This window comes from Hylaeus volcanicus, chromosome 4 (assembly GCF_026283585.1).
Source record: "Hylaeus volcanicus isolate JK05 chromosome 4, UHH_iyHylVolc1.0_haploid, whole genome shotgun sequence".
NCBI lineage: Eukaryota > Metazoa > Arthropoda > Insecta > Hymenoptera > Colletidae > Hylaeus > Hylaeus volcanicus.
In genome coordinates this window covers 21,896,435-21,923,122 of record NC_071979.1, presented here as the reverse complement: position 1 = coordinate 21,923,122, position 26,688 = coordinate 21,896,435, and the positions used below count along the sequence as shown (strand labels likewise).

Sequence of the window (26,688 nt, the reverse complement as noted above, 5' to 3'; positions counted from 1 at the left end):
CTGCTATGCTCTCAATGAGTATCAACCCTTGCGGTCCCGCTCAGCGTTCTTTTGAAGTTACACTTAAGTTGCACTTGCCATAAGCTGTTCTGTTTATTAACGGTGCTAGCCAATGGCTGTATAAATTGAAGAAAGCATCGACTTTGCAAAATTTAGAATTATCGACCCCTCATCTTAATAATTGACTTCTAACGAGAAGAGCATCGCGTGGATAATTAGTTACTTCGTTTCCTTTTTCATGGACACACTTGAATTGAACGAGCTGCTAAAGGGGTGCATATAAAGCGTATCATTACCAGACGGCAACTGCATCAGCCGCATTGTTTTGCTGGGCGATATCAATAGAAATGAAAACAAGCTCAGAGAAAGTACCTCTCGTACACAGAATAACAATAAGCATTGTTTCCTTTCGGTGTTACGATACTCCAAGCGCTCTTTTTCGAATAAAAAAAAGCTCGATGATAGAATTACACTTGTAGTACGGCCTCGATAATCCGTGTCTCGCATAATCTGAATGTTACTCGAGGCGGTATTCGGTTTTTCGAGTTGTACACTAAGCTGAGCAATCAAGAAAGCGTCCAAGCAAGTTCTAGTAATCCGAACAAAGTATCGCAACGGTCCTCGATTAAAAGAACATAATTAACAAAACTCCCTGCGAAGGGAAACCCGGCTCAAGTGAGCCACGCGTTTATTCAGCCACGTTTCACTGTTTTCAACCTCGGAACTTTTTCGAAAACGAGTGTCACGTACCATAGACTCCGTGAAAGTTCATTATGGCGCGATCCAGGAGTACTTTCGCTCAAATAGAACGAAATTGGGTCCAGCCGTCTGTGTATCAATATTTATCCGGCGTACCCAGGGCGATCCTTTCAGACCTTCGCGAAGGGGTGTTACACCCTCGGTCGCCTTTATTTACACATCGTTACACGACCGGGGACGCTGAAACAAACTAATAATCCGCGCGGAATAATAAAGAGGTGCGACACACGGTTTGTCTGGCAGATAATAACGATCCCACTTATCTTAACAAGGACTCCGTTCGGCTCCAAAATGCCAGCAATTCCTTTTCGTTGCGTCAGACGGGAGTCATAGGAGTCGCACCCGCTAGAACGCGTAACGATGCCAGCCGGGGATACAAAGGAAACAGACGTTGCGATTGCAAAGGTACAGGACGGAATGCTGGAGTCACGGGACGCGTTGGAGGGAGAAAAACAACGAGACAAGAGAGGCAGACACCGCGTAGCGCAACGAGAGAACGCATTACACGGTCCTGCATACACGCGCGTGTGCATTCGAGGCACTTGCGTTTGGTTCGCCGCAAATGAATATCCGATTGCTACTATATAGGATGCACCGTATATGTACATCCCGTTATCCGACGTTACACCTTCAATCGTGCGTTATCTTCCATGAGCAATCGATAAACCTCATAAAATCGAGCGTGACTCTGTCACAAATGGTCGATTCGAAATCTCGAAATTCAAACATTTACCGCGCGACAAACTGCACGCACCAACGGCGCGGTATACGTTCGTTCACGGTTAGCGTCGGTTTCGATAGCCATTGGGCTTGTTATACGAATCCCACGGAATGGTATTGTTGAACGATATTTGATACCATTTTTGTAATCGGGTTTTTTAGGAGATCTGTTGCTATTAATGGGAATTGGTGGTTATCTGTGATTGAATATTTGCAGTCGGGTGCTTCGAGAAATGGTAAGCTACGTTACTCGAGACACGGAAGGTGTCTAATTAAGTTACTGTACACATATGTTTGTCAAAATTGCCTACGAAATAAATCAATGGTCAATAAAATTATGTTCTTTAAGGGTGGTAATCTTTATTATTCAGGAAAGTTATAACTGTACCATGTTGTTTGACATTTATATTTAAGATTTTTCGAAAATTGGAGTTAATCGATTTGTGCAGTGGACGACTCACATATTCGAAACAAAGGTTTGCAGAAAACCCATTTTTTTAAAAAACAGTATAAAATGTTAACTGTAGTGTGAATGAATTCAAAACGTTTTAAATTGCTTAATTGGTGAAACTCGCTTCGGTGCACAATAAAATCTACCAAAATCGAAATTTACTGTAAATATTATCGCTCGAAAACGAGAATGTACCGTGTAGAACATATTTTTATGCACAAAGTTGTTGGGTCCAATCTGGTTAATTCTGCTATATGCTGGAGTAGAATGAAAATAATGTAGAAAGTTAAAACTATCACTGCAGGGATGGAGAGCTTTAAATTAATGTCCGTAGCTTTCAAATGGTGCTTTCGAAAGCTCTGGCACATTTTTAATTGGAGTTTTCATGAATAAGTAAATGCTTCGCGAAATTTCTAAGAGCCACGAGGAACATCCTCAGAGTTTAATCATGTTGGTAATTTTAATCAAAAGAATTTCATATCTGTGTCTCGAATCCGGACATTTTTCGCCTCGTCTTCTACTTGTTAAAAATAAAATTGTATTTTCGCAGATGGCCGCAGAAATTAAATTGTTTTAGGACACATTCGTTGACTTACTTTCAACGATTCGAGTTGTACTCGACTGTGTAAATAAAACGTGTTCGTATATTTCAATGACAAATACTTTCTCATGCAAACTCGTCGACGTTTAATTCATTTTCTGCATTTTGAGAAATATAACGTGTCTCTGGTTTTCCGTCAGTGCAGTCGAAACCTTTTTTCGCGAAAAATTGAATTCGTAAAGTGGATCTAGAAAATTAAATTTTTACTCCAAATAGGACTAAATAAACTTAGAGCGCAGCATTTCACAGGGAATCCAAAATGAGCAGGAATAGTTATATGAAAGTTCCACAGCTACGGTGGTTCATTGATTTTCATCATACCTTGCCCTGGTACATATAACGCGGCTCTCTGTGAAACATAATTTCAGCAAAACTGTTTCGAGAATACAATTTAACATAATTCTTCGAGATAGAAAAAATTCCATCCTATAGTATAATAAACAAAAATACTTGACGATATATCGTCCTAATATTTCCCATAATATTTTTGTTCGTTATAGAATAGAAAGTTTTCTTATTACAGAGGACCGTAAAACCTCACAGTCGAAACGTTTAAAGATGAAAGTGAAGTCATTATCGACCAATAAAAATAATCTTTAACTTAACTTTTTCACGAGATTACATCGGAACGATTTTTCGCTTCAACGGGCACTAGGTAAAAAATATTAATTTTAATGTTGAAATTTCTGTAGAGCGGTACAAATGAATTTCTGACATTTTTATCCGAATTACATGCGTGCTCGAAACGGAAGCTTCAATTAGCACTGACAGTAGCTGAGGATAGAATACAGCAAAAAAGAGATATGTACAATTTTATAATGTAAATTAGAATATTCTGACGTTCCAGAGATAAATTTGTCCGTATTATTATGCTACGGTGATTTCCATTTTGCGTCACAGTGACTTTCTTTCATTTTCTTCCTTCTTCCGTTTCTCCCTCTTATAGAAGATAATTTCTCCTAATCCAACAGACGAGTTTTACTAATATTATTATATGTATACACAGTTCCACGTCCCTTGTCCAAATGTTTGAAAAAATTATATTAATAATTTTTCATTGCGTAAGTGTTTCAGAAATGCCTTCGCAATTCTATTTTGTTTCCGTGAATTTTTTAATCCTGTTAAATATATACATGGCAAAATTGGCAAATATTACGCAGTTTTCCAAACGTTCCAATCGCATCTGTTTGATTAATGCAGCCATACGAATTGGAAGACCGTGTAGACATTTATAGTTCTCATGAAACGAGGGAAGGCACGATCATTTTGTTAAAATTGAGACGAATTCGTTGAATAAAGTTTAATTTAAAAATACGGTACAGAGATTCATCTCAATTTGGATAAAAAATATGGTAGTCTAGGTTGCAATGTTTCACCTACATATTTTTGCTGGAAAAAAGTACATCATGGGTTCAAACTACGTCTACTATTTTGCTATTTTTAACATAGACGCATTTCAGTGTTTTATTATAATTTACTTTGAAAATATGATATACTTTATCCTTATTTTAGACGGATAGAATGATTTCGTTAAAATCAATTAAATTCAATGATAGTCTATTTCCTATAAATATATATCCGTTTTATATCTTTTATATATATATATATTAATTTTCGAGATACCTTACATAGTAAAAAATTCAATCAACGAAACTCAACGAAAACAACTTCACATTGAACCAACTAATATTATAAAAAGTTCTAGAATATTTTTTGTATACGAATGTTAAGCGTGAAAATTCCTTCTAGTTTTTTGAAGCCCGATTTCCAGAACGCGTGGAAACCACTAGTTTAAATTAACTTTCAGAGTTTACGTGGAACGATGTTTGCATTTTTTTCAACCCCCGTAAAACAACACATACGTATATCACCCGCGATGAACGCGGAAATACGGCTCATTATAATTACAGTCGAGGTAAATTGGCCGCAAAGCATCGTGTACCGTCGCATCTGCTTTTAGCAAATTCTGTTGTCACTGATGATTGGGTCGAGCGTAAATATTTGTCTATGATATACCGCATGTCCTCGCGGAATACAGCGCAGCATGACTGTGTATACCGTTGAAATGGCTGATTGTTTCTGATCAGAGCACTGATAGTGCCTAAAGTCATTTCCAACGCGATTTTCGGCTCTAATGTTCACACTGCTGTATAATAATATTCATAAAGGTATTTAATCATTATTTAATATTATAATATGAAAAAATAGAGACACGTTATTTTTGAATATTTGGAGCGAAACTGTTCTTCAGAGAATTTGAGAAATTAAGTTGAGTGACTTTATGCAGTTATCCTAAATTTCCAAAGTTGTTGCCTCAACATAGTTTGCACCTGAAGTACATACGTGTTCCACGTAATATTTATAATTTGAATACTATATTCTCGAATATTTTTGTTGATTATAAGACAAACAATCTTTTCACTAAATTTACCATTCAAATGCCCACACCACTTATTCCAAGGCGACGTTAAAATTCCCCGCTTGAATAGCCAACGCTCGCGTGATATCAGGCGAGAAGTTGACGATAAGTCCCATTCGTTTTTTTTTTCGCGAAATATATCAGGCTCGCGCGATACGTGCGCGTAACATCAATTTCAGCGCGTCATCTCGTCTAGGTGCTCCTCACATTTGTCAGATTAAAATTCCTACCAATGCAGAAACGAACGCCGCGATTGCCGCGCCGTACGTAAATCAAGGTATTACTTACCAGCGTGCAGGAAAGAGATACCGTGGAACGTGTACAGGGGTGGAAGATGCACAATGCACCGGGAGGCGAAGTTCGTTGTTTCCGAAGATACACAAGCGCGCCTGGCGAGAGACGGAAGTATGAGAAACAGTAAGCGCGCGTGCACGTATCCAACCCTGGGCTCAACTCGTATAGAGACATTACGCCGGATGCTAAATGCTCGCAATGGCTCCCGACCCTGCGCGACGCTCAATTCGACTCTGGAAGTCTCCCCAGAAGCTGCCACAACCGTAAAAATCACGAAACGGGGCGCAATACTTCGTCCCTAATTGCAGGGAATGTTTGTCGCCGTCGCGACTCCTCGGAAAATGAGTCTTCCGCGCTCTGAGTACGTTGAGGAGCGCCCAAAATGTCGAGTCGGCACAGAAATAGTAAATTTTTCTCTTTCCAAGAGACGTGGAGTGCAACTATCGACAGTAATCGTGAGAATAGTCTTTAGATTTTCTATTATGATCAACGAGCGGAAATGATAGAAAAGTAGATTAAAATTATAATGCTTCAAAAATTTCAATACACCATAGACAATTGCATTCGCAGTATTAGTTGTTCAAGTGTCGAAGATACAAAAGAATCAATTACTTAAAGAGGAAAAGCCGAACGCGAACCAATTCCTTTCGCGAGAATTTATTTCCAGGTTGCTTTCGCTATTCACGAACGTTGCCATTACTTGTACCCCAGCCACCCCCTGGATAAATGTAAACGAATGGACTCGTTCGACGACAATTAAGCGGGGATTGCCGTATCTTCTTCGCTTCGCAATCTAATATTTCTCGGTAGCTTCCATGGAAAGTTAAACATGAACTTAAGAATCAAGGTGGTAGGATTTCCAGACGAGCGGAGGGTTCCGAGTCACGTTTATCTCCAGCAAAGCCACCCCCCGAGTCGGACAACTTTATCATACAACCGTCACCCCGCGACTGCTCCTCCCGCTTAATGAATAAGCCGAGTGGTTTGTTGCGCATCGTTCCTGTAACAAATACAGCTAACTAAGCGCAAAAGTGCGCGGCGTCCGCGAAAGCTTATTACTCGATGTTTACAACCGCGAAGAAACTTGGCGGACCCGCTGCGACGGGGAATCACACTTCGGGAACTCGACGGAGAACTTCCACCACGGTTTTAGCCGCGACCATACCAAGCAATTTCAAACGAGCACTGACGACCCGCCATCTTATAATTAACCCGTTTCGCTTTGGTGCTTTAATATACAGTTTCGAGCCGGAGATTCGGCGACTGTGCGCGCTGGGCGACACTGGCGCCCCATCGATCAATGGAATCGAGAAATGCTTATTGTTTTGGAACCTCGTCTGGGGGTTTACAATTCGCTAACTTCGGCCGATTGGCTAATTACGTAGTTGCCGCGAATGATGGGTTGCCACAGGGAATGGCGACGTAACTTTGGTGATAATTTTTTCGTGGAGAAGTGAGGAATGTTGTTCAGTTTTGCCTTGTTGCCAATATTTATACATCTTCTAGCACAGAATTTCGAACCTCCGCCGATCGTTTGGAGTGCAAATTGAATATTTTCCCATGGAATTTAATTTTCCGAACACATTTATGCTACTAAACTGTCACTCTGTAACAGTAGTACAATTTCCCGAGGGAATATCGCTCGGTCAATTTCACGATATCGGCATTGAAAAATACCAATTAAATGATTTAACAATGAAAGCGGCAGCCAGTGTGCGCTGTCAGTGTATATATTACATTATCTGGAATGATTTATACGTTAAAGGACAGACATATCGAACGACTAGCTGGTGTTTCGTATAGAGGGGACCCGCTGAAGAGATGTATGTTCATTGGTAAATTGTAGCACAATAATGATAACATCTAGTTAATAATACGTAAGCTATTATGCACCTGTTATTTATAAATGTCAAACGCGTTACAATATAGCGATTATGACGGTGATCCTTTATATTTCGACGTGTGGCTGTTCATTAGCGAACGTCAATAATTATTAAGCGCGCCAGCTGGATCGCGATGCCGCGCTGGCAATCGCAAACATCTCGAAACAATCGAATGACCTGTAAATTTAGGTAACAAGGGTTTGCGTGAAACGATAATTCCAGGTCAGAGCTGTTTGCCTGACTGGAACGGTCTGAACCTACTCGGTTTCTCAAATTCACCTTTTTCATGCTGAATATTTCGGTTCTTTAATCTTTAATATTGTATTGATTTTAAAATGAAAAATATTTGATCTACTATCTTCATTCTGCATATGTATGAAATATAAAATTTGCTGTATATTTTTATACTTCGTGTAACATATATCGGTATTTGTTTGTCACGCACTGATGGTCATATTTAATGACACTCGTTCGTTTATTAAACCTGGTTTCTAATATTAACGACGATTCTATTCCCAGTTTAAATTATCTTGGCCAAGAATTGTTGGAATGAGGAGAGTATTTTTTGAATACCTCCGTTAATTGGGAGAAATATAAAAACTCAGTATAGAAAATTACTTTCAACGTTAAAATAAAATAAAATGAATCTCATTCAAGGGCGTGTCGAACTCTCCTATAACTACATGCATTTTTCTATGAAAAAACATCTTGACCCCTTACAAAAATTCTTTAAAATTTATTTAAAAGGAGAAATGCACCAACCACCAACTTTCACCTAACATTTACTTTACTTTCCTCCGCCAATATAAATTCAACGTAAAAGTAGACGTTTCCGATGTTTCTAAAATTTTATTCTTAAATATTATTTCAAATGTTTCCCGGAGGATCGAAACTCCTTCTTTCCGAGTGCTCCGCCCTTACCGCTTTATATCCAGCGCTGAACCCTTTGAGGTACATTTCGTTGGGCGAATGAAGCCAGAGAGGAAAGTCGTGCAAAGGTGGCCGTACGCTCGATTCGAAGTTACCGACTTCCTTCATCCCGCAATTAAATGCTTGAAATAGGCGCGATTTAATTAACGAGCTCGCGAAACGTCATATTTATTCGGCGAAACGGGCTGCCAGTCTCCGCGAATGAGGGTTTCTGCCTCGAAGTTTATTCTCCGGCGACAAGAGAGATTTAAAGGGCATTATCGCAGCACCGTTTCACTGTTTCAGACTACGGCATAACTACGGGGAGGCAGGAGACGCAATATCCCTGTGCCTTTGTTTACAACAGCAACGACACACGGAACGGAACGTTCACGTCGCCAAACTACCCTGGATTGTATCCCCGGAACACGGAATGCTACTACTTCTTCAACGGCCAGCTCACCGAACGAGTCCATCTCCATTTTCACTTCTTCGACATCGAGGGAGTACCGCCGTAAGTCGAACTTGCTTTAATTTTTAACTGACGACCAGCCAACATCATTCAACTGCGAATTTCGTGAAACTTTTTCAGTATGTTTAAACTGAAATGTTAGTATTTTTAAATAAGAGCAATGGTATTTTTTACATATTTAAATTACACATGACTAGGATAAATTTTTAGATTTCTAAACTTAGAAAGTAGTTTCGCCCATCACTGAGAACTCCCCGAAAAATCATTAAAAATCTACCATTGGATTTCTAAGAAAATCAAACTATAACTACTGAATCATTCGCCTATTAGAATTTATCAAATAAAAGTAAAGATTTAGATTGTAATTTAGACGTTACCGAGGCACTGGAAACGTTCAATAAACACTGCATGATAAACGCCTTCTCCGTAGGTTATAAAACGGATTCATAACCTATAAAATTGAGATATTACATTTCCTTCCTTGAGCCACCTCCAGAACTCCGCGGTTATTGCATGAAAAACACGTACAGCAGCTTTCACGTTTTAAATCACTGCCATGATTTAGGAATATCGAAATGAAAGACAGTAATGGCGGAAAGCTGGATGGCCCCTTTCCCTGGTCGGTGCACGCGACAATGCAATAAAAGCTCAAATTCTTTGTGCCATCAGTCACGGTGGACGATCTGAAAGGAAGAATTGTTGCAACCCTTTCCCATTTACTTTCAAAGCAATTGAATTTGTTCCTTTGTCGTCAATTAAGCAATTGCACCATTGTGCCGATATCAAGTTACTCTTCGAGCATTTAATTTCAGTATGAAATGAACTTATACAACGAATTTATACAAAGCTTCATAAAAATGGATGCATCGATTCATTTGACTGGTTTTGCACGTGTTACGAAATAATCCAGCCAATCCTGTATAATGGAAAAGGAGAAAGAATGGCCAGAATCTAATATAGAGGGAACACCCAAGCAATACAAATAAAGTAAAGCAGTATGGTCACTCGTATATAGAAGAAATAGAGAAATAACGTTAAAAATCTAATATAGAAAGAACTTCCAAACAATACAAGTAAAAAGAAGGATGGAACACGAAAGATGAACCGATAACTCTATCGTGACTGGAATTCCACGGTATCGATCCTCCTCGACTACCTTTTCGTCACTCAACGAGACGAGGTGAGACAATGTAGGTATCCTTAGTCAACTAGAAGTCTCCTGGAAGGCAATCGATACTAGTTCGATTAACCAATCCTGACGTAGCTCGACGTTCCAGTAAATCAAACCACGTCGAACAAAGTTTCGAGCTGCTTATTGGAGACGAAGACGCCGGGCGTCCGAAGGTGTCCTGTAATCGATAACCCCAAAAGTCCATCCAAACATAGAGCGTTCGCGGCCGGGTTGACTAATTAACGGTTATAGCTGATTAACGAGCACATTAATTAGCGCGACGGATTTGAAAGGTAAACCTCGAAACGATTTTAGGACGAACGAAATCGAAATTACTATCACGAGGGATTTGTAAAAAAAAGGTAGGGCTGGCTACATAATGACCTAATTGGGTCTTATTAAATCGCCATCAATAATCATGTTGCGCGGCGCTTCGTTCATTACTGGAGGCCACTAATTAGTCGTGTTTTGCCATTTCCTACGGGAACTTTTAAACAATTGCGCCGAGGAGAGGCACGAAGTAGGTCTCGCGACTTGCACGAAATCGATAACATTCACTGTATCTCGTACATTTCGTTGGTCTGGTAGTCGTGATTTTTTCTACTTGTCTGACTAGACACATACCTCATTCCATTTGTTAGAAAAGGTTTAACTAATCGGATTTCTGAAAAGTAATCGTCTCCTTACAGTTCTGTTCTTAGGTTCCTTGCAAACTTTTCATCACTTTGTTTAACTTCTCATTCATTTTTGAGGGTATGTAATCAACCATCAACCTCAATACAACACCCTGTCTTAACATGTCTGGAATCCCACCCCTATCGAAGTCCATAACACCGAACATTTTAATATCCCTCATTTCCCTCCGAAAACAGCGGTCCGAATGGAAGTTCAATTAGGCGAAGTGCGACGCGACGACACCTCGCCAGATCGCGTTTCTGATCGAGAAAGATACATTTCTACTCGTAAATCCAGGCACGCGTAAACACTTGAAAATATATGATCCGAAACGAGGGGAGCGAATGATGATCTATCATACGAATTGCCACTTATGTCGCCGGTACAAGGAACCGCCGTGCGATGTATGCGTATATCGTCCTTTCGCGATAATAGCGCCATCGCTCACGTATCAATATTTCTTACGGCCGGTGTACATTATTTCCAACAGCGAGTGGATTCCTCGGTTCGGGGGTGAACGGCCGCATAAATCGCCGTTGTCAGTTCCATTTATTTGGCGGATCGCCACTTCCTTTTTGGCTTTAATTACAGACCGCGGATCGTAACAGCATTCACGAATTCGTAATATGTCGGTTTCCTCCGGGGCAGCAAATGGCGAAGTCGTACGTGGCGATGAGATCAAGCGTCTTACATAAAAATAGATTAGATTCCTAACTGGGTTGGATCGAACCCTCTACAACAGTGCTGTGCAAGCTGATTTCAAAGACCCCTGGGGTTCCTCGACTAAATGGGACAGTACATGAAGGATTTTCTAGAAAGAGCTTAAGAATGTTGTTTTTTTAATAAAACAGAAATTTTTTATTCGAGTTTCCAATTCAATAGAAACAAAATTTTATCCTCGTAGAAATGTTAACGAGTCTGGCATTGAGCGTGTTAAAGTTATTTTCGTAGCCAGTCGAAGCAGACAAAAAATCGCACTTGGCACTTGGTGGCGCGGGAATAAAGCGTTATTTCTGACGCCCCTGGCTGAGGGGGCGTTCTCAGCGACCTTTAATCGCGGATTACGTAATCGTGGGATCCGTTGACTCGCGGGCGAAACGGGCGGGAAATATTTATGGGGAAACGGGAATAAAATCCACGAGCTGGGTGGGAATATCCGAAGGAGTCTGATTGTAAAGCCTGGGCGGTACGCGGCCTGGTTACACATGTATATTAAAGTTATGCGCGGGAAGAGCCAAGATTGAATTACTTATGGAATTGCCGGTCCACAGCTATGAAAGCAATTTACGAGCACGCGCGAGGAGACCCGAGAAAAAGCATTCGAGATATCTCTTCGATATTCGCCCGCGAAAGGTGAATATATCAAGTGACTCCGTTTCTTTTTCACCCCAGGATAGATTGGGCCACCGTGTCTATCAATTTGAACTCGGAAATCACATAACCGTTTAATAGGAAAGCGTTAATTTATAGAACTAATACACTAAATTCCGAGTGAAAATTTTACTGCTTCTTGAACGATTATTGGTAATAATTGAGACTAATATTTTTGCCAAACGAGTAACCTATTCTTTCCGAGCACTCGTCCAAAATTTCACCTCGACTAGCCAAAAATAATAGAAATTATCCAGAAAATCACAAGCACGGAAACTTATGATTTTCTATTATTAATGCCACTCGATTATCTGTCTAGTACTATTTAGGTACTGGTGGAACATATAGGATTAACAAAGCATACTTCTTCTCTATTGATCTAGCATATACCTAGCGCACTTGTCTTGCCGACGTTTTCATTTAATTCGCTCCTTCCCGAAAGAAAGCTCCATTTCGTTGATGCAGCGTTTCCGCGGAAGGAAGCACGAATTTAGATCCCTCTTAAATGTTTATGCCATCACCCGTTCCACCATGTATAATATATAATCGCAGGTGAATTATTCACTGGATCTGTTATCCTTATATAACTCCAACAAGGTACAAAATACTAAATGCAATTAGAACAGGCAGTCATGGAATATAGAAGATTTTGTTTGATAGTTTTTCTTTAGTATGCAAAGGACGCCTCGAGGATGATCAGAAGCTATTACGTGAAATTAAAAGTAAACATTGGATCTGAGACGTTCGTTATTAAAAATGTTACTGAAGTCGAGACTAAAAACTGAAAAACATACTGGGAGAGATTATAATACGAAGGTGTCGTTAATTTTGCAGATGCGATCCCGTGTCCGCCAGCGACTTCGTCGAGTTTTCGAATTACATGTCCACGGACCGGAAGTACCCGAGGAATTGTGGTCAGCTGAAGGAATTCGATGTCGCCAGTGACAGAAAGTTCTTTCGCGTGACTTTTAAGAGCAACGACAGATACGACGGGACGGGATTTAACGCCAGCTACGTGTTTGTGGACGAGGAAGGAAATTACACAACAAAGCCACCGACGAGTAATGCGTCAACGTTAAAAGGTAAAACTAAACTTCTTTTCCCCTCGGCTCCCGTTCCCTTTCATACTTGAATTTTTACGTTTGCCCACACAATGCACGACCTTTTTGCCCCTTTTCGGGTTAATTTCCGTGTACAGGGAAACTGAAATGAAATTTCAACAATACTAACGTAAATTCAGTGTGTTAATTTTGGAAAATGTAGCAAATTAAATGTCTGGGTGACCTTCTTCTTTTTTTATGTAAAACATTATAGTACCATATACTTGCTTACGAAATGACGATACCGACAATCTTTAAAAGATTTGAATTAAAATTACATATTCTACCCACTTACTAACGTACGCAAAAAAAAACCCGAATTCCGCAGTCTATTCATCATCATTACTATTTGTTCTTCAACCCATTATAAAATTGACGCCTGGGGCGGAAAAGTTGCGCACGAACTGTGGAAACGGAGCCTGCCGTCAGCATGCATATTCTAATGAACAAATCGATGCCGCGCAGCTGATACTAGTCCTTAGAAACGCGAGACAGAACTGGGAGGGCTCACGAGACGTAGTTTGCAATGCAAACACTGTTACAATTCCGCGTCGCAAAACGCTCCGTGTATGCATTTATAATAATCTCACGAACCGGAGGAGAGGGAAGGGAGGTTGCCAGCGAACGGCCGATGTTGTCGAATTTTTCGCGTAACAGACGCGCGCAATTTCAGTCGCAGCTTTAAAAAATTATTTCGAACCGCCCCGATATCGGAGCTTTTCATCGGAATCGATCGATTTATCGCGAAATCCCATGAATAATAGACAGTTTACATCCGAAACAGCGGAAGCTCCCGTCGCTGTAAAAAAGATTGTACGCGATTTATAATAGGATTTGCAATAGACGGTCCCCCTCCCCCGCCCCGCCGTACGCTGCGCCCCTGTTTCCCCTGCCCCTGCAGGTATTGATAGAGGAAATCGAATTTTTGTGTACGTACTACCATTATTAAATCGCCCAGAGGCGGCATTCGTTTGCTTAATCGTGCGTAAATCGGCGAAATCGAGAGCCTCTAACGCGGAACAGAAAACAGATATTCGTTCTTGTAATTTTAAGCTCGCCCCCAGCCAGATATTATTTCCACTCGTGAGTACGAATAAACCGTGCCTGGATCGAAGCACTTAATGAACCGTGGATTAAACTGACGAAAGTTGTGTAAACACTCCGCGAATTCGTCTGGGTCGAAATCCTGATCGCGCGCGCTCGAAAATGTATCTGACAAGGGGGTGTTGAATTGTCGACATTCTCGTCCCCATGAATCACCAAGTTAAACTCGGCCGATAGCCACTCTGGCACTGTATTTTCCAAACTTCATTAGTCGTGGAACGCTTTTTATCTCGCAGAACATTCGCCGAACGCCGAAAGTTACATGAGCCCATAGAGGGTTAAACGTAAAAAAAAAAAAGGTGTGTCTGTGTATAATAACACGAATTATAATTACTGAAATGTAAAGATACATGAAATTCTATCTATGAATCGTAAATTCGGTTGAGGAGGTACTTTTATCACCAGTTTTACAATTTTCTTGCAGCCAAATTACTTGACATACAAAACAATATCTCCCTTGGTTTATTTTGAAAGTTTCCGGTACGCACTGTTTCCTTTTTATGATATTATGCATACACGCTATGCATGCACGTGATGTACTTATAGAACAAAAATGAAATAAAAAAAAAAGGGAGGGAAAACATATTCCGTTATGGTCGCTGGGAATTTCTTCTTGCCTTTGGATGCGATGTAAAACGCGAAGTACAAACCAATCGTAAAGACAAGAATCAAGTTACCCAGGCATAAAAGGAAGCCGAAGAAACTTACAGAAACCTTTGGGACGATATACTTTAAATTGCGCAGTGAACGTTGCTTCTTTCTCTTCGGTTGTATCAGACACGCCATGATACAGATATCGCGTATGTGCAAACGTTAAATTGCTACATTCGACTCGAGCAAACTGTGGAATAGTACCAATGTTGAGAACACATGCCGTTTGAACCATGGATTAATCAGTCGTTTCCCTGAATGGAGAAATCAATTAATACGGAGCACTTTGACCCCTCCCCCGCCCCACCTGTCAAATTAAATCGCGAAAGGAGACCGTTAATCGTTTTCGCCAGCGATCGTGGCCGAATGCTCGAGATTCAAGGCGCTTTTGTTACTTCTTCGGCCATTATTGGACGCTTAATAGTTATCCGCCCTCGTGTCTTCAATTGCCAACGCAATCCAATATCTTTAATATCAGGTAATACCGTAAATAATGCGAATTGTCTTTCACAGCAGCTGGGGCGTAATTCGAGGCATTGAAAAGCAGATAATCCCTCCTGAAAATAACGTCAAAAACTCCGAATCAAACTTTTCCGTGAGGAGCTTCGTTTTCGTGTAGATTATATTTGAAAATTCATGGAATCTGATCCAATCTGTATTCGTACTCGTAGATATTTACGGATTGAGTGCTGGAATACAATACAACAGGTTTTTCGGAGGTTCTTTATTTAAGGACATCATTCGTAAATGAATTGGTTGCTTTCAAAACTGTAAGTTCTAGGTGTATCCTTTGTTGTTTGCAAGAATCCAATTGAAAAATGGAAACAATGAATGATATTAATAGCATGTGTCTCAAATAAAGACTAACAAGCAATACGTAATATTTTATTCGATTAATGTTTACATGAAAGTTTAATATATTTTTGGAATCAATTTTAGACTGTGTTACATTGTATGAAAGAATTCGTTGCTCAGCGTCCATTTCGTCAAAGTAGTACTCAACTTATGAGTCACAAGAACAAGGATTCGTGCGATACGCTCGAATCCATCACTACTTTTGCTGGTAAAAGGTGAATGAGTTCCCCTCGATAAGACAACTGGTGGGAGGTCTCTCAAGTCGATTCTTTCTTTGACACGATCGTACAAAGTACGAAAGCACAATCCCGAGTGAATAGATTTCTCTGCTTGAATCAAATTCTTCATGGGAGCTTTCTTCGTAGACTTTTCAACATTGGTGAAAATTGAGATTCTATTCGCAGTTCGGAACGAGATCTTATTGATGCTTTGAGGTACAGTAAAACACTATTGGAAATATTCTTATATTCTTAAATGTATAATGTATCCCTTATTAAAAATTTTCGAATCCTAGTTTGACTCAGAGATGAGTAAAATTTAACTCGAATAACAAGGAGCGAATAAAACCAATATCTATATTAGTAGCCTATCCATGTAAACAATGGAATTTTTAATTATTTTCTGCGAAACCTTTCATTCTATAACTTAAATACTTATTAAATTTCTGTATGATATCCTTTTAAACGTTTGGTCATTCCAAACAGAAAACGGAACCTCAATTCTCGATTAATCCGATATCTCGACTACATAGTCCGAATCGTCGATTTTGGATTGACCCGTGTAATGAACATGATTAATAAACCCTATTAATTACCGTGTGCAATAATACGCGCGGCACCGCGTGCGTTTCATAATTTATGAATAAATTGATGAAGAGATTAATACTGGGAAGAAATCGAAATAGGTTGTTCGATTGAATCTCGTGAAAGTTAAATGGAATCGAAATTACCGTAACAGGATTGCGGTATAATCTCCGAAATTGCCGCGGCGGGTCGTACGTGAAAACTAATTACATTTGCATAGAAAAACGATACAACGCGGAGAGTTGGACTGGTTGAAAAAAAAAAAAATATCAGGAAATATTAGAAAGATCAACAAGTAACCCTAACGAATGGGATTGCGGGAGATTCTCGCGCGGGAATGAGAATTACATGCAATTAATAACGTATCGGTGGTCAGTTTAGTATACTTTGATGAAAGGACGCCGAACGTACCGTATTTGTACATTAATTTAATGAATCTAATTTATGTAATGACATATTAAACAGGAATCCAAATCCGATGCTCAAATGGCAGTGGGTACCGTATCGATAGCGCATGCTAACGTTTACATTAATTTAAAATGAACACGTTTACACAACACGAAATATTCTATCTCGCTTTGTTCGTATAAAGCAGTGTTGCCCAACACGTTGCGTATGTTCCACAGGGGGGAGATTGTAATTTTGAATATTCTATTCCATTCGTCTCCTTTACTACCAATACAGTCCATACCAATATAGTCAATCGTTTTATAACTTTAACAAAACAAATTTAAAGGATGAAATTATCTTCTAAACTTTTACTTTATATGAAATACAAAAGATACAAAAATGAAAAAAAAAAGAATCAGAAACTAACGTTGCACACACACACCACCAAAAATGGTAAGAAAAAATACTAATCCTTCCTGAAGACTAATTATGACTATCAGAACCATGCCTCGCTCGCTGCTCCATCTTCCAAATGGAACATCATTTCAAACTTAACAAGAATCGGTGGAAAAATTGCGAAGGAAATTGCAGGTTAAATTAAAAGGAAAATTGCGTGGATGTAACTACCCCAATGGCAGCGACGTAAACAATGGAGCAAACAATACGATTCGCTGGCATCAGCTCCTCCAATTTAGTCCATCATGAAAGTAATTAATGCGTCCGACCCAATTCTACCCTACAGATGCTGGCCAGTAATTGAACAACCATCTCCCCCGAAACAAAAATTCGGGGAAACTAAACGGAGGCAATTATTACTCGCGCCAGGCACCGAACGCGACTGTTAAAATTGAATTGGACAACATTGTTTTCGAACGTGTAGCAAGCGGAACCCGGGCGTGGTTTATTTATAGTCTGTACCACCTGAGGGAATCTTTTCGATCGGAACGATAAAAAGAGGTGCTTTTCCATGCTTTTTTTCTCAAACACTGTTGTTAATATTAATTCTTTGAAAAAAAATATATGAACACAACGACTTCAACTACCGAATATTATTTCACCGAAAATAAAGCATATATAAAAACATCTGAAATTTAAAATTGAAATAGAACAATTAATATTCAAATTAAAATATTTAAATTCGAATATAAATATTTCAGACTATAATCAAACTAAAAATTATCTGTAGGCTATTATTCTTCGTTGTACTGTATTGTATTTTATATTTTTCCGTTGCATCCCTTAGTGTTGCTTACAAAGAGGTGCAGAAAAATTTTCCCCCTTTTCCTATTGGAAATTTTCTGTTGCGCCACTATCAACAGTATTTCTGATTACATCATTGATGTCTAATATTTACCGCGACGCAGAATCGCGTAACGTCCCTATTCATTATGGAACAGAAGCCGTTGCGAGCATCGCGACGGTCCTTTTTCCCTCGCGTACCTTCGAATGCAATTACTTGCAAGGTATACGTTCGACTGTGCCTTGTTGCTGGATTTTTCCAATGGCCTGCGTCACGACAAAACGAAAATCCCTGCAGGTCGTTTGCGATGCAGATCAACGCGAGAAACGCGGCGATGCCCTCTCACCGTAAAAGCGCACCGCATTGTACGTTGTTACGAGGATATAAATGTTCGTTCAGCGGTTGTATACTCATACAAACGTCTGTTTCGAAACCTAATGGTTCGAAAGAAAAGTTACAATTATTCGATATGGGATTAAATCAGGAGGCAATTTTATTTAATTTATGGAATACTGTTTCATATGAAATATTAAAAGCCATTTTGTTGAAGGTCATTAGGGATAGGAAGAAAATTTCTATTTATTTTAAGACTCAATCTCTTTATGCTAATCTCATTGCTGAATTATTCTGGCCAGTAATTGAACAACCTTCTTCCCAAAACAAAAGTTCGATAAAATATGGGAGTAGTGCCTTTTTCAATACAATAATTTATTTACTAAATTGTTAGTGGACTTAATCAGACGCATTCAATCGAACGGAGCTAACACGTAATAAAATTTAAATTTTAAATAACCCGGGAACGACATTCCTGTTGCGTTTTAACTCTGATCAGGTTCTATTTAAATTTTAAATTTTATTGCGTGTTAATACTGACTTAAACGGATCGTTCAAGTTTACAACCGATATAAAATCCAAATCATTGAAAAATTACACTACAGTATTTACATTAAAACATTTAATTTAGATTGATCAAGAGTAGTGAAAGTGTTAGAAGAATCTGAAACAAGACATTTAATTTTACATTAACAATACTAAATCTCCAAATTTTTATCTCAACATTTAACCTTTGACTCGTAAACATACATCTCGCTTCTTCCACTACTATTTCCTCGCTCCATCATGATCATTCTCCTAATCTCTTAAAGGAAGACGTAAGGAAAGCGGATGTCGCACGCTAGAAATTTATTTTGTTATCGCAAACGCCCGTTATCGTGGCATATCCGTTTTTCTCGCGACTCGAGGCCTGGGTCGATGTCTCGACCAGGTTAGCGGCAGGATGCATGAAGATTTTTTGAACGTGGCTATCTGGATCGCGTCAGGGTAATCACGAGTCTGCCTGCTTTATTTTTTGTTAAAGGTGGAACGCTGCTGGTGCTGCTACTGCTCATAAGTCGCCTACTCTTTGGACGAGTTTCGCTTTAATCACGATCGGTAACTACTTGGACGAGTCTTGGCTCAATTTACAACGAACTATAACTTCGAGGACAGGAGCCATCCAAAATCCTCCATTAGTCGGCGCACAGATGAGAGTGGCTACATTGTTTGCGCCATTGATATTGCCAAAGGAATAGGAAAGCCGATCTCCCTGGAGACACACGGGACATCGTAATTCACTTATTAGATCTATCACCACGCTGAACCTGATGACGATCATTCTCCATCATTCTACGACCACCACGGAGAAAACGTACTCACTGGCAATAAAGTATTCGAACTTACCAAGGGGAAACTCTCGACGAGAAATATTCGAAAGCTTACGAAGAAAGCCACAAGACTCCTGGACGAGAATCTATTCCTTTCGTTATTCAAACTTGCTTCGAGGATACGAAATTCTCCTCTGAAATTTGGATTTAGTCTGATAATATTGCGACAATGTTATAAATGTTGCGATTTTGTTATAAATATTTAGTGGTTGCTTCCTTGGTACGATGTTTAGAAAGAGATTAAAATTTACATCTATCGAGGCGATTCTCTAATTTGAAAATGACATCCTCGATGAAATTAGAAATTCTCTTCCTAATTGAATGAAACAATCTCGCTCACGCTCGCAACATTTTTGTTTTCGGCTCGAGGGATTCCCCGTTAGGCGTACTTAATTTAATGAACACGTACGAAGAGAGGATATTAGAGGAGTTGTACGAGTAATGGGATATATCTATGATCCGTTGTAGCGCGACGTATTAAAGAGTGCTGAATTGTTAACGTTTTCCTCCTCGTACGTAAACGAATTTATTAAATCGCTATGAACTATCTGTCCGACGAATTACTCGAAAGTCATACGTAAACAGTGAACAAAGAGACACGAAAGAAATTCGCCTTCCTAAATACACGACACACTACGGACATATTTATTATTACATCCTCTATACGACTGTGATGTTTCCATTCCTTCTTAGTTTTACTAGGAAACGTATACAAGTCTGATTATACGCGAAAAAAATGTAAATATTCGTGAAACCATGAGTAGCCTGGCCGAACAGTTACGAATAACCGTTCAAAACGGGCCAGATGAAATTAAGAGGATTTACGATTAACGGTTTACGATCGAGATATCGATACGATTAATCGTCGAAGAGGACAGAGAAACACGAACCGATCGCGGTAACTTGATTGGACGGATTTGATCAAATATGTGTGTATTCGATGACTGGAATGGGTATTATTAAGGACGACCATCGCATCGGAGAGATATGCTCGACGTTGAAGTTTTGAAGAATGAGCAATAACGAAACGATCGATCGTGATGAATACAGTTATAACGAATATCGAAGTACGGTTTGAAATAATTTTCTGAATCCGTGCAACGGATTTATAAGAATTAATTTTTTTAATTGAGTAATTATGAATGAGATAATTTTAACATTGAGATGAGTATTCGTGTTGCTTGAGCTTTTCATTCAAAATGATTCATACATTCCAGAAAATAATATTTACTTAGTTTTATTGCACAAAAGTCTAAAACGTTCATCGATGGCGAGGTGCAACTGGAGTGCTGCTTCTAAACCTAACGTCAATGTAAATGATTCTAATTAAAACTTCGTACAATAAAGTTGTACATTAGTAAATAATATAGAAAACTACGTTACAGAAGTATTCGTAACATAATTATTCAGTGCAAGATACAATCAGCATATACTAATATACTAAATATTTTATAGGACCATCGACAACACTAAAACAACTTACAAACGATCCGGTATACTTTGAAACAGGAGTATCCTGTGGAATAACTTTATAATATACAATGTTTTACATTAGTTTTTATCGTAATAAGATAAATATACTCAATTGCACACGTTTTATACGATAAGCGAATAAATAATGACTATTGAATTGCTCTGTGGTCCGAAATCGGGGTCTACACGCACGGACTCCTGCCGTTCCCCGTATCAACATACAAGGGAACGTATCAACTACAGTATGACGTATTTCCAATACGTAGAACTGATGGAATATTTCCAATACTTGGAACCCTATAAATATATCATTTTATTCAATAGTAGTTCAAATTTTCAGTGTTTTTATTTTAAAGATTCATTGTTTGTTCTGCTTTCAGAATGCGTACAGTGAATCACTAAAATCGCTTTCACTATTAAATCTTTTCCTTGTTATTTTCATTATTAAATTTGTATTATTAAATTTATATAAATGAACCAATCATCTAGAAGTCTACAATGTGTAAATCATTCGAAGCGAAAACATTCATAAAATACGAATACTTTTTTTAATTCTATGCAACATGTTTGCAACAATTACGACAAAAATTCGAAAGGTAAGTCGCTCGTTATCGATACGCTCGAGCTACCTTAACAAAAGTAAAACAAAATAACAAGCCGCAAGCGAGAGCTGGCGGATGATATATGACACACAAATTTCAACATTGAAACTTCGCCCACGTAATAAGCAATCAATAAAGATAAATGTTTAACGATCGATGCAAACGACGATCGAGTCGCGAGGGGAAATGCATCGACGCCCCCACGGCGAAGCAGAAAATCATTAACGTCGGAGTTAACGATAGTTCCACGGAACTTTATCACACAAAGATCCGCCACTTTTCCAGAAAATTATTTCAAACTCTAAACTGTCGAACTACAAGCCAAGCTCGTTTTCCTGAGCTTATCGCGAAGGGTATAACAGCAACAATGGCGGTGTGGTTTTTACAATTACGACGACCACCAGTCGAGAATGCCGTCGATAAAATAAACCGCGCAACGAACGTACTTAAAGAAGCGCGAACGGAAATTCCCCAGTCACTTTAGATTCGATTCTGAAAATATTTTTGCGGGGCTGATTTATTGCGGTTGCTTTTATTGCAAGTCAGGTGTAAGATATTTCCTAGCGTAGGAATCAGTTTTATCACAGATATCTATAAAAGCATAGGGTTTATTGGAAGAATAGTTATTAACGAAAATTTGTTTCCCTTTACTTTTAGTAGTAATTATATTTGCAGTAAATCCAATAAATTTTAGGTATCTGCCAAAAATTGATTGTTTACACTTGTCGGGTTTTGCCAAAATGATCCCTACAACAACTGTGGGATATTTTGCGCACTGTCCGTAGCAGTATATTTGACAGATCGTCTTGACAAAAATATTTCAATTTAAAGCGACTGGATTTAAACAAAAAATGACCATCGTCGACGCTCGAAGACAAGAACGATCCAGCGACGAACCGTTTAAGGATTGATCTCTCACGAATTCAATATCAAATTTATGTATCCAGCGATACATAAGTATAGGTAGAGCAATACTGTCATTGTGTATGTTAGACTACTGTGAATATTTTTTAATAGGTTTATAATGCGTTGACTACTTCTCCCGAGTTTCCGATTGATTTATAAAAATGAAAGAGGAAAAAAAAAATATGATAAAAAATAGCGTGACTGTGGCATTACGATTTGAACGTCCCCATGAGCGTGTGAGAAAGTGTACAAGTATGGACTGTACGATGTATATGAGCAAGTTATAAAACTTCCGTTCGTTGTTACTTATATGTTGTCTATAAGAGATGAAGACGGCGAAAAAAAAAAACACTATTAGGATGTTGTACACTTAAATCGGCACTATGAAATGCTTGTATGTAAGGATCACGTTGTAAATACTGTTACATTTAATCTGTTCGAGCTGCTGTCTACTAAATACATTACCGTACCGTTTTATTCCGTACCGAGGTGCACAAATGTAACGGAGTTAACTGAAAAACGGTTGGTCGTAGCTTTCGCTCGTTTCCACCTGAGTCTATTTTAGGCCGAAAGGAAGATCAGTACCGAGTTAAGGAAAACACGGAGTGACTAGTAAGTATATGGACAGTGTCGAGACAATGACCAATGGCGCCCAAAAATTTAGCAAAACGAATGCAACTAAAAATGAACAGTGACGATACGTAGTTATACGTTCGGACACTCTACAATACTTTGTCGAGAAAGATAGGGGAAAAGTCCACTTAACTTTTTCGTGTAGAATTTAATTCCCCGTAAGATTTGTTTAAACGATTTTTGTATAACTTTAGAAATGACGAATATGTAGTAGAGAAATCGAAAAACTGCAAGAGGCAATCATTCTTCTCAAGTACAAACAGTACATGTACACACCGTGATCGTGAAGATCGCCAGCTCAAAACCAACCCCGTCGAAAAATCATTTGATCGGTTTAGTTTTCTCCTCGCATGTCATTCTTTCCAAGAGCTGATCTTCCTTTCGTCCTACAGTATTAATTGTGACCTTTCGTTCCGCACTCTATTTCGTTATCGCAATTACTTAAAGCGACGAACTCGTTAATATGAGTACGTAAATTCGTTCGTTTCGTGTCGCGATTAAATGGCCCAGATGAAATTACGTATCCCAAATTAGAAGCTGCTCGGAGTCGAGGGCAGACGATTCAATATACGCGATCGCTTTTCGAACGTAGACACAGAGAATACTTTATTGTCGTTCTATGCGGTATTAATTTGCCACGTGACACCTGGCGTTGAGTTCGCGGCGATTAGTACGGCTCTTATGCGTTTAAGGTGGATCTATGTGTACAAGGACGACTCAACTAGCTGAATAGTTATTAAACACTTCGAAACCTCTCGCGATCCACGACTAAACGAGCGCTCCGTAATGAGGCTGGATGTTCAGGGGCGGCCTAGCAGCAAGTTCCTGAGCCAGAAATGATACCAAAGAGAGAAATGATAAAAGAATAAAAAAAAAAAAGAAAATAACGAGAGAGATAAAGAAAAGGAAGAAACTTTTATCCTTACACGCCGCGTGTCACTCAGATCTGCGAGTTAACGAAGTCGCGCCTGGGGCGCTCCACAACACTTTGTCCTGCGGTTAAAACTACTCAAAAGCATCGTAGTCGTGCTCCGGACAAGGCGCGGTCGTTGATCGGAGCAACGACTACGGTATCCGCTGGCGGCGGATGTATTTTCTTATTCTGTTTTGAGGCTCTTGCCAAATCATCTCACGCATAAGTTACTGAACTGTAATGCAATCATCGTTACTGTCCTAATAAATCTTAGCATACGAATCCGTACGTAACACGTGGAGATCTTTTCTTGACGAGACCGCGGGGTGATTTCGATTACTTCCGGTCCTGGTACTGAGACTGTCGGAATCTTCCCGCGACAACGTTTATTGTTATCAGGTAACACTCCTAACCTTTATCAACTGACACACTCAGATTTTTATTCTATTTTTCATACATTTCATTTCGATAGATCCTAATCCAAATAGAACCGAAGAGTTTCCGTTAAGTTTAGTAATAAGTGATACTCGATTACGTGCAATACAGATATAACAAATTAACAGAGGATTATTTAAAAAAAAAAAAAGTAATGAATGATTTAATAAATGCAAATGAGCAAACAGTCACAAGCATTTAATCATTCTTACCAGAAATCCCGCCACGTTTGTTTAGAATTTCAATAAACTCTTAAGAAATTTATATTTTCATTTCTTAATTTATGTATAAGTGTCGATCTATATGTGCATACAAAATGTATAGTCAGTTGCAAAAGTTTGCATGCAAGGTGTAAAGTGCAATATTATGTACACTGTGAGAGTTACGATATACCTATCAAATTATTTATGAATAAAAATTACTTCGAGGAAATTTATAATATTTATTAACTAATGTACGAAAACATTATTTAATATACAGCACAATGTCGCCAAAATGGACACACATGGACAAGGTAAGTGATGTTTATATTAAGATTTTTCTAATCCCCTGTTGGAAACATGAATATTTCACAATGAAGAAGTGAACATTTAACAATTCAATTAAATGATCGTCGCGAATGAATCGCTACACGTTGCTTTCATTCGTTATCTATTATCCGAATACAATTTTTCCTATCTTTGTCCTAATCCACTTATCATTTCAGCAAATATTATAAAACAATGCCTGATAAATACAAGATTAAATGTGTCATTAATCAGTCTCGTAAATCGTTCCTTATACTTAAAGATATACGACTGAAGACTCGCGTCGCAACATTTGAATTAATGTAAGTGGATTAAACCGTCTATTAAATTCGATCAAAAGTACCAAGTTCTTATATCTTAAAAAAAATTGTCCAACCCTTCCGACGCATAAACGTCGATGGTCGAAAACCCTGTAAATAAACGCTCCTTGATGTTACGTTTAAATTTCCAGGAGTCCAAAGGGCTCCAGAGACTGGAAAGTTTGAGAATCGCTGGAGTATTGTATCCGCGAAATTTCGCAGCGGCGTAACTTTACTTGAACTAGCCATCATCTCAGCCGTTTACATCGAAAACGCGAACCGACTAGAATATCGAATAGGTAGAAACTTCCGCAGACGCTCGCTGGCCGAGACCACTTTGTGGATTTAGATTTACCACGAAAACCTGTTCACCAATTTCACGTCTTCGCGCACTCTCCGGTGTTCTTTTTACTCGGTAACCAGCCACAATACTGCGGAGACGGTTAAATTTCACCGTAACTACGCGAGATCGTTAAGCAAAGAAAGATCCTCCACTTCTGGCTTAAGGAGCTATGAAATGAGAATACTTCCCTCTGCGCATCGTGCAAACGTCTAAATGTAACTGTTTCAGATAATTATCCGCAGCAATTAGAACCGAGACGAATGTCAGACGAAAGCATCGTAATCGTTCCCACGGCTGTAAAACGTCACTCTATTTTAGCCGAATTATTTTTTTAACAAAGAAACGTGAGAACAACCACGAGGGAGGGTAACAGACGTTCATTACCTGAGCGAACTTGGTTACATGCCAGGTGCGCGTTTGTATAAGTGGGATAATGCGATGTGCTAACTATTGGGTTGAACAGAAGAGCCTTTGCGTTTTCTATTACATGGTGTTCATGTAGAGTAATAAAAATTAATGCAGCCGATTTCACGTCAGTTGTATTTCTTAATGCATTAGCATTTATTTTGTTAAATAATCATGCTTTTCATCGCTAGTTACGTAAAACCATTACATCTTATCTTTCTTATCTTGCACCTGTCGCATGTATTTATTGTTTACAATATATTATGTTCATTTTAATTACGTGACAACGACTTATGTATAAAATTCATAACATTCTTCTCCATCCTTCGTGAATGTTCAAACGATTTTAATTATACAGTGTGATGCGTGCAATGTGGACGGATAATGTTTGGCTTTGTAATTATGAAGCTTGTCAGAGCTATTATCGCGCCAAATAAAATTTCACGATCAAATTATTGTTTTAATCGATATAAGAAAGGCATTTCCATATCATTCAGGCACGTAGCGGCACATAACGGTAAGCGGCGGTACTTCGATATTCGTTTCACGTGCTTGGAAGATGTTACCTGTATGTAAAACTC

At 38.9% G+C, this 26,688-nt stretch overlaps 1 protein-coding gene across 1 annotated transcript in view; it reads left to right on the top strand.

Annotated features, from left to right (window-relative positions):
* LOC128875329 (suppressor of lurcher protein 1) overlaps positions 1-24,727 on the top strand; it is a 469,960-nt gene extending 445,233 nt beyond the window's left edge. Inside the window, exons 11-13 of the mRNA XM_054120827.1 lie at positions 8,343-8,550; positions 12,560-12,807; positions 19,226-24,727. Of these exons, the coding sequence (XP_053976802.1) occupies positions 8,343-8,550; positions 12,560-12,807; positions 19,226-19,290 (521 nt within the window). The 3' untranslated portion in view covers positions 19,291-24,727. The remainder of the gene's footprint in view (positions 1-8,342; positions 8,551-12,559; positions 12,808-19,225) is intronic.
* Positions 24,728-26,688: the final 1,961 nt, after the last annotated feature.